Genomic DNA, 9,957 nt, shown 5'->3' on the forward strand with positions numbered 1-9,957 from the left:
CGTAGTAAAAACTAGTAGTAGAAACTGTTTATGACCATGGATCCTGGGAACTCATATCTATGATCCTGGGAACTGTTATCTAAAAAAGAATGATAAAATCCACCTTACATAGAAAAGGTTACATTAAACTGTAAAAGTTGTATTGTTGCTTCAGAGTACACTATGCAATTATTTTTCCATAGTTTAAAATTCTTATGCAAATCTTTGTTTATTGCAGACCTGCACAACCTGTAGGCAGCTGGCAGCTTGTGATCCTCGAGTTGTTTGCTGCTCACTTACCAAAGGATTTCCAGCAGTGCGAGAAAAATGTAGAGGAAAACATCCTTTGTATGTAGAGAAAATCCTTTGGTATATGGCCCACGGCCTTGTAAGCTGCCTGCAGGCCGCAGGTTGTGCAGGCCTGATTCATTGGCAGGTGAAGTGCTGCATTTAAGGGATACCCTTAACTCCAATTGCCTCTGATGATTTATGAATTTCTGAGAGAATTTGGAAGCCTGCCCAGCATCTTTCCCTAGTCACAACCAGGAAGATCCCTTCTCCTTAATATCAAATCCTTGCTGCTTACAAATAAGGAAAAATTTAAGGAATTACTCTATTTCAATAGATAATTTAGTTTTAACATAATTGGAGATTAGTTTATGGAGGCATTTTTTTCCCTTAAAGGGCAGCTTTATACGTATAATAAAATGAATGGAGCCATGGCCACAATGGTTTAAACACCAAGCTTTATTTACAAGCACAAAAAAAGTAATTTTCCTTCAGGACTTTTATCTTAGTGAGATATCAGCAAGAACAGACTTTTCCTAGAATATAGAGATTTTAGCGACTGTCCCCCAGGGTGAGCTTGTCAAACAGATATTCCCCAAGGCCACTCCCAGGAACTCCCAGCTTCCTCAGGTTGGTGATGTAGTCTCCAAGACACTTGATAATTGTCACCTGCTCATCTAGATACTCCCTCTCCAGGAAGTCACAAAGCTGAAGAAAGAAAAGCAAGAAATCACATGGAAGATGTGATCATCAGTGCAGTACAATGCCAGGGAGTGATTTCATTAGGATACTCAGAGGAAAACAGGAAAGAAATGAAATACTGGCCCTGCGAGAGTCCTTCCCAAGAAGAAATAACCCAAACATATTATGCCTTTCTCATGGACATCTCTGATGGTTAAGTCAAGACAGATAGGTTGCTTAAGATGTGATAATAGGCCTATTGCTCAGCCGAGCTGACACAAGTGATTCTAGGTGTGACCACTGAATCACCTGGGAATTTTCTATGTACCCAATAACTGGTTTAGTCAACTTCATTTAGTCAAGAAATGAGGTTTGCCTGATCATAATCAGCTTAGCAAACTTCTTCTAATCTCCATATGCAAGGTTAGCAAGCTTTCTGAACTACAGTGCTCTTGTCATAGATAAGAGGAGTTGCAGCCAAGGTCATACACTGATTGACTGCTCCTACTGTTCTCCTTCCACCTAGGTCCTCTGAATATAAGGTCAGCAACAACAAATCAGCTGTTAGCACAGAGACTGTTCTCTCTCCCGTATGCTTGCCTATGGAACTGAAGGCCTGGGGAGTCATACACTGGCATGTCTATGAGTAGTTAACTGTCTAATTTGTGATCCTTGAGTGCTTATGTTCTTTTGGTACCTTACTGAAGATCTCACAGAGATTTTTTTTTTGAAGAAATGTTTCAGAGGTAAAGGCTGTGTGCATCATACAAATGCATTCTAAATCAAATGTGAAAATGTGAAACAGAGAAATTCTATTGCGATACTTACATGTGGGTCACTTTTTTCCATTGCCAGATTGTGCAGGTTTAGTAGGGCCTGATTTATTTTCTTTTCCATCTGCAAGACTATTTCTAGGACTTCTAGGCTATTTCTCCAGTCATCACGCTCCGGTTTCTGTTCAAATTCAATGAGAGAATGACTGAGAATCATGAACAGTATACCGTCTTTTAAACTATAATCTTATATTTTATACCTAAGTGTGAGAATTATTCTGATGATTGATGCCTAGAACTTCAGATTAGTACAGTCCTAATTTAAAGCTGATGTAGCCACTTTTTGTGAACTTCCCCCATCCAGTAATTCTCATTTGATCTATTACTTAGTAAAAAGTCTGAGTTCCTTGAGACTTAGAAACCAAGGAACATTCCCATGGTCACAGGGGTAATAAATGTACAAAAAAGATTTTGAACTCAGATGTTCCTGACTCCAATACTTTATCTACTCTAATATTATTATAATATCCATTATATAATAATAAGAGAAATAGTTCTAGTAATAGGTAACATTTATATAGTGCTTTATGGGTTGCAAAGCACTTAACACATTATCTCAGACAATCCTCACAATAACCCTGTATGTAAGTGTCATTATCATTCTCATTTTTCAGATTAAGAAACTGAGGCTGAGAGAGTTTTAAAGTGATTTGCCAAAGGTCACACAGCTAGCAAGTGACTGAGGCAGGATTTGAACTCAAGTTTTCCTGAGTCCAAGTCCAGTTACTCTGGTTCATATCCTAGGTCTTCCACTTAAAACCATGTGACCTTTGATAAGCTACTTATCTACTTTTGGCCTCAGTTTCAACATCTGTAAAATGAGTGGGTTGGACCAGATGACTCTAAAGTCACTTCCATGTATAAATCTATATATTATTCTAATTAAATTTCTTGTGGGGAGGCAGTGGAGGAGTGGTATTCATTTAACATGTGCAGACATATTTATTGTCTTTATTTTTAGAAAGGGAAAGAAAAGAAGCTGGGTATAGCCAAGAGGTGAATTGACAGTGTTAAAATTAGATAGCATTAGTAGAGTTTTGCACAATTACAAATTAACTGACTTAAAGATTAGGTTTATTTGTAAGACTCCTTAAGTTCCCTAACGAAATCATTCTATGTTTCTGACTCTGTATTATCCCATAAGATTTAGCTCTCACCTTTATGTCCTGTAGGACAATATGGCCTCCTCTCTTATTTAAGTATTTCAGGAATTTTTGAGCGTGTTCCAGCTTTTCATCAGATTGATTTTTTGAGAATGTTTTGAAGTGGTGTAAAGCCACATCATCCCTGTCAAAGAAGTAGGCCTGATGTGCAGAGACAAAAGGGAAGATAAATAGGGTTGTTCAAAAAAGTCAGTCAGTCAGTACACATTTAATTGTCTATTCTGTGCCAGGCACTGTGTTAAGCACTGGACAAAGACAATCCCTGCCCTCAAGGAGCTCACAGTCTAATGGGGTAGACAAGAAAACAAATATGTACTATCTATATATGGGATAAATGAAAAAATAATTAACAGAGGGGAGGTTCTAGAATTGAGAGATTGGGCAAGGCTTCCTATAGAAGAAATTTTAGTTGGGACTTGAAGGAAGTCAGGAAGTGGAGATGAGTAGGGAGAACATGTTAGGCATGAAGGACAACCAGCCAGGGAAGATGCTGGAAGCTGGGATGGAGTGTCTTCTTTATGGAATAGCAAGGAGGCCAGTGTCACAGGCTCAAATAGCATGTGGTGGGTGTAGTAAGGTATAAGAAGACTGGAAAGGTGTTTGTGGGAGACGGAAGATGTTAGGGGGTTGGATGGTTGCTGATGAAGTTCTTTGAACACCAACAGAAGATTTTGCATTTGATCCTGCAGGTGATATGGAGACCCTGGAGTTTACTGAATAGAACATATTTAAATGAGGGATGCGTTTGCAATTTGTGCCAATGTTTTTGAAAATATATATTCACCTAAAATGAAGAGGTCTCCCCAAGCACAACAAACACTGACTAGATTCAGATTGCTGAAAAGTAGGTTTTTACTATGCTATCAAATTTCATATTTATTTTAAAGTTTAATATGACTTGGTCATCCCTAATATATAAGAAATGATAAAAGAGTAGTTTCAGAAAAATCTGGGAAAACTTATATGAGTTGATGGTGGATAGAGCCCTGGGCCTGGAGTCACAAAGACCCAAGTTCAAATCCATCTTCAGACACTAGCTGTGTGATCCTGGGCAAGTCCCTTAACCCTGTTTTCCCCAGTTTCCTCATCTGTAGAATGAGCTGGAGAAGGAAATGGCAAACCACTCCAGCATCTTTGCTAAGAAAACTCCAAATAGGGTCAGGAAGAGTTGGACTTGACTGAAACAACTCAACAACAACAATAACAACAAAAAGTGAGCAAAAGTAGAGAAATAATTTATATATTAATAACATTATAAAGACTAAAGGACTCTGATCAAAGCAGTGACCAACCACAATTGTAGAGACTGGTGATCTGTGCTCCTCACCGAATACTAGAGAAATGATAGACTCAAAGTACAAAATCAGAAATAGATTTCTGAACATAGCCTGTGTGGGAATTTGTTTTACTTTACTATGCATATTTGTTTTTCTTATTCTTTTTCCCCCCACTGTACATAGAAGGGGCAGGTGGTACAGAAAATAACTGCATTTCAATTGAAAAATATATAATGAAAAAAAAAGTCTACCTCTCTCATGAGAATGTCCAGCTTAGTCAATCATTCCATCGATAAACATTTATTGAACATATCCTTTGTGCCAGGCACTGTGCTAAGTGCTTAGGGTCAAATTGGAAAAGGGATTATCCATAGAAAGTGGGGAGGCCCTTCAGAGTGTTCATGTTTGCCTATGGCATTGTGATGATTATATCAAGCTCTGGATCATTCATTGCAGGATTTACTAAATGGGATTTGTAATCACACAAAAAGTTTGGCTTAACTATCCATAGAGGAAAATCCTAAATATGTGAAAATTGCCTATTTCCCAGAATTCAAAGTGTAGTTCTTACAGAACTATGGACTAATCTAGGGGTGGGGAACCTGTGGCCTCGAGGCCACATGCAGGTTCCCCACCCCTAGACTAATCTACCAGTACATAGGCATTCATGTTCATGAACAATGAGCTGAATCCAGAATTGAACCATGGGAGGAAAATGGGCTAGTTTACTGTTGAGAAACTGTGTGATGCTTTTAGTGATCCAATATTCACTCTCCAACAAAGGCCTAGCATTATAACAAAAGCATTTTAACAATGTTATTTTGCTTTTGCTTCTTTGTTTTCTAACTCTGGCTGTTAGAACTGCCCCCGCCCTCCCAATTCCCCACTTTTACTATTTAAACGAAGCTCAAGAAATTATAGACCTTAGAGCTAGAAGTAGGAAAGTAATCTAATCATTCCAGCACAGGGATGATCTTATCTTAAATGCCTAAGTCATGGTCCCAGCTGAAAGTTTCCTTCTCATTCCTTTGCCACTGTTTATTATATTATATTATATTATATTATATTATATTATATTATATTATATTATATTATATTATATTATATTATATTATATTATATTATATTATATTATATTATATTATATTATATTATACTATACTATACTATACTATATTATATTATATTATATTATATTATACTATACTATGTTATGTTATGTTATGTTATGTTATGTTATGTTATGTTATGTTATGTTATGTTATGTTACGTTACGTTACGTTACATTATATTACATTATATGATATGATATGATATTATATCATATTATATCATATTATATTATATTATATCATATCATACTATACTATACTATATTATATTATATTATATTATATTATATTATATTATATTATATTATATTATATTATATTATATTATATTATATTATATTACATTACATTACATTACATTACACATTACATTACATTACATTACATTACATTACATTACATTACATTATATTATATTATATTATATTATATTATATCATACTATATTATATTATATCAATCATATCATATTATATTAATTACATTATATTATATTACATTATACTATATTACATTACATTGTATTGTATTATATATTATATAATGTTATATTATTATATTATGTTATATATGTAAATATATAATTATAAATTGTTATATCATATATTCTTATAAATAAGAATGAATGTATGAGCATATATTGCTATCATGATACTTAGGTCATGGCTATTTATCAATGTTTATGTAATAGTTATCTGTGAAAAAATTACTTTTTTAATTGTCAGGAAACAAAAGGTCAAAGACCACAACTAAGAACAAGTAAACTTGGATTTGTATGTTGCAGCGAGGATATGATATACATATGAAACCACAAATAAATGAATGAATGGAAATGTATACATATATGTGCATATATACATATATATATATATATATTATAGAGATGGGGATATGAACTAAAGCTGTGATTTAATTTGTATGCAGATATCTTTGGGAGGAAACTCCCTCTGCCAATGAAGGTCATCTCCTTTTCTGAAATTTATAACTCAGAATTGTCTAGAACACTGGGCGGTTACAAGATATATCCAGTGTCACAGAGCCAGGATCTTCAAGGACAGGGTTTTGTCCAGAAATGATACTGTAAAAAGTGCTTAGCACAGTGCCTAGCACATAGTAGGTGCTATTTAAATGCATATTCCTTTATTCAATCTGTGTACTTTGGGGGTGTGGGGCAGATTGGTGGCAGAACAGGTAGAAGGCCAAGCCTGGAGTCAGGAAGATGTGAGTTCAGATCTGTCCTTACTTACTAGCTGTGTGATCTTCAGTAAGTTGTTTCACTTCTGTTTGCATCTGGTTGTTGAGAGGATCAAACTAGATAATATTTATAGAGCACTTAGCACAGTTACTGGCACATAGTAGGCATTATATAAATGTTAAACTATTATTATTGCTATACCATATGGATTCAAATATACATGCATATATGCATGTACATACATATTACTGCTATACATGTATGCATATACACACATGTATACACATATTCAGTGATATACTGATATACACTTAATAATTGACTCTCAAAAAAGTATCTATGTTACATTTTCATGTTAAATCTGCATTATTAACTTTTTCTCTGTCATTTTTGTAGTCTACACAGTCAAACAATTAAAATCAAATCCTGATTTATAGTGTTTGCCAATTTTGAGGTATAAATGCTCATAATAAAATTTTAATAATTAGTTCTTATCATCTGGTATTATATAAACTGATTTATATATGTTTGTATACATGTACATGTGCATATGAGAGTATGTATAAGGGTACGTACATGCATGCCTATGTGCACCTGTATATACATATGTATATATGTATATATTGCACATAATGCCCACATATATATATGTGTGCATATGTATTTACATATATACCTTTATGCATGTATTTGTGTATGCCATAGCAGGAAGAGGACATCATTGATAGAGAACAATCCCATCCAAGAAAGAATCTTTTTGACTATCTTTCTTAGCCTGAGCCTGGGACTAGAGGAATATCTGTGATTATTTTTTTTAAAACACCTTATACTGAAAGAATTGAAAGGAGGGTTGATTGTCTCAGGTTTGAAAACACACACACAAAGGAAAACAATGAAAGGAATTGAACAAAGCCTATTAGAACTTTAAAAATGATATTTTTTAAAAAAATTGATCAGAACTTTTTTTGACACTTCTACCCTATACACTAAAGAAGATATTGAGTGCTCTGAAAGCTTTTCTGTGATATCACCAGGATTTGGTCCCTTCCTTGTGTATGATGCATGCCTCATCCATGTTGTCTGCATGACCATGTATATTTAGGTAAACATAAGTTTATCTAAATGTGGTTCACAGGAAGGCTTTAATAGATATCTCAGGAATCTTGCCCACCCCTCTCCAATGGAGACTTGGATTCTTGCCTGGAGGGAAACATGTAAAGGTGACACAATTATATCTAGCTCCCTCAAAAACTGGTAATCTAAAAGGATGATTTTATTTTAGACTCAAACAGCTTTTCTGGTTGCTAACCCTTAAAGACGAGAGTGGTACCCCAAGCTTAAGGTTTGACCTGCCAGATACTTCTTACACAAACGACCATGACAAATAGTGAATAACAAGTAAACCATTTTTTTCCCAAACAGATATGAAACAAATATCAGAGAAGTTATATTGATTTGCCTATACTAGAAAATACACATGTTGAATGAGCTTTCCCACTGGAAGTGAGATTGCTCAATTCATTGAAGGTAAGGGCCCCAATCTCATCTTAAGGGAAATTCTTCAAAGTCTCTAGAGAGCAAAGTTGGGAATTAGAGACATGTTGAGACACTAGTTTCTTTATGTCCCAAAATCTTTTTCTTTCATTCCAAAGTCTGGAAGACAGTCTGGAATCATTTGTGTCCTCTCTCAAAGAAAAAACATTTGCATTTTCCTCAGCTCCTGCACCAATTCTGCTCCTCATATAAGTGTGCAGCATTGAGGCATCATTCTCTTCATCTAATACCTGATTGTGCTTAGCACAATGTCTAATATATAGTAGACTCTCAATAAATGTTTATTGACTGACTGACCTATGGGTTGTGGATCGTTGAAAATCACAATTCTGTTTCTGTTGATAATTCGTCCTTATCTTTGCCTCCTCCATATATTTAGTACCCTTACTTGACTGGGGACATAACTGGATTGGAAATATAGAGCAGAAGAGACCTTAGAGATATAATCTAATTCTCCTACTTTACATTCTATACAAGAGAAAATGATATGCTTATGAATCTGGATGAAGTTATGACTCTCCCCACAAAGTATAACATTTTCAAATGAGCATCTTTGCTTGGAGCTCTATTATGGAGAAATGGAAAGAAAATCCTCCCAAGATATGCTATGGTTAGTTTTTACTGCTGGGGTATTTATCATTGGCAGTTGAATTTCAAGTTGAACACAATTTGCTAAATGTTTACAAAAAAAAGAGGTAGAAACAAAGGAGATAAGCCAGATATGACTTTACCTACAAACTTGTTTTACCTACACGTATAAATTGCACATATTTTGTAGAATTTGTATGTGAGCTTTGGCTACTTAGCAAGCCTCTCAGTAGCAGAAATTCAATAAATATTTGCTAGTTTTCTGAAAGGTTAAAATACTAAACTTCCAACCTCTCATAACTTTAAAGGAATCAAAAGACCCAAGTGCTTACCCCTGAAAGGTAGACATAGTTGGCACATAGCTCCATGTTCACTAGGTCATTGATGGCAACTTCACAGTCCATGTGAAAGTTCTGGAGCACCTGGGACCCCATATCAAAACTATTATAGTTTAGATACCACAGATAAGGAATACTGCTGAGGGATACTCAGTCCTATTTCAGCTCTACCACCACTTTATAAAAGTGTTCTCTAATGCAACTGTTATTAATCCCAGTCAGGCCAGTATGTAAGCATGATTGACAGGCATTCTCCACCAATAGGATTGTTCTTGACCATCCACCTGACCAATTAGAATAGGGAAGGATGTCTTAGAATAGCCATTTTTCTGATTGCCATGACTACCCTGAAAGGGATGGGAAAAGACTGTTTGTCCATTTATGAAAAAAACACACTTTTTGCAAAAAGAGGACAAGTATAATCTGAATTTTCCTTACTCCTCCCCAAACTGAAGAAATGTAATTAAAATGAAAAAACCAGGAGACTGGCTATGCAGTAGCCCAGTTTTTAATTTCTAAGATGCCTTAGAAGAGATGAGAGTCTTCTTCTTGCTACTATAGATACTTTAAGTTTTTTGATGAAAAAAAATCAGCTTCATGCTAAAGTCTCTGACACCATAATTGGTAGAGATAATACTTTTCATTTAAACTTTTTTGCTGAGGGACTGAAAATGCTTTACTAAATAAATTCATTATTTTCCCCCATATCCATATGATATGATTTTGTGGAAAACTTTGAATAAATATGATACAGTAGAAAAAGAGCTGGACTTGGGATCAGAAACACAGATTCAAATCCATTTATTCAGCACTGCTGATCTCATGGCTTTCATAAATTTAATTATTTTCTCTAAGCTGATGATTCCCAAATCTACCTTTACTGCTCCAATCTCTCTGTGATTGTGATGTGAGACTTCTAATCTCACATCTCCAACTACTTTCCAGATAT

General features: G+C 34.9%; 1 protein-coding gene across 1 annotated transcript; it reads right to left on the bottom strand.

Annotated features, from left to right (window-relative positions):
- Positions 1–703: 703 nt before the first annotated feature.
- Positions 704–9,229, bottom strand: LOC110198783 (ferritin heavy chain A-like). Its single transcript, XM_020973248.2, has 4 exons — positions 9,003–9,229; positions 2,939–3,085; positions 1,777–1,902; positions 704–975 (listed from the first exon to the last, which is right to left on the bottom strand). The coding sequence occupies exons 1-4, from the start codon at positions 9,102–9,104 to the stop codon at positions 820–822; spliced, it is 531 nt and encodes a 176-aa protein (XP_020828907.1). The 5' UTR covers positions 9,105–9,229; the 3' UTR covers positions 704–819.
- Between the last annotated feature and the right edge of the window lie 728 nt (positions 9,230–9,957).

Source organism: Phascolarctos cinereus, unplaced genomic scaffold, assembly GCF_003287225.1.
Source record: "Phascolarctos cinereus isolate Bilbo 61053 unplaced genomic scaffold, phaCin_HiC Scaffold_726;HRSCAF=1367, whole genome shotgun sequence".
NCBI classification, from domain to species: Eukaryota; Metazoa; Chordata; class Mammalia; order Diprotodontia; family Phascolarctidae; genus Phascolarctos; species Phascolarctos cinereus.

What these genes read in the sequence shown, in the direction of transcription:
- LOC110198783 (XM_020973248.2), bottom strand. Translation starts at nt 9,104, where the DNA reads ATGGGGTCCCAGGTGCTCCAGAACTTTCACATGGACTGTGAAGTTGCC. An exon ending in TTGTCCTACAGGACATAAAG is followed by an intron (nt 1,903 to 2,938) that starts GTGAGAGCTAAA and finishes GAATTTGAACAG; the next exon opens with AAACCGGAGCGTGATGACTG. An exon ending in TGGAAAAAAGTGACCCACAT is followed by an intron (nt 976 to 1,776) that starts GTAAGTATCGCA and finishes TTCTTTCTTCAG; the next exon opens with CTTTGTGACTTCCTGGAGAG.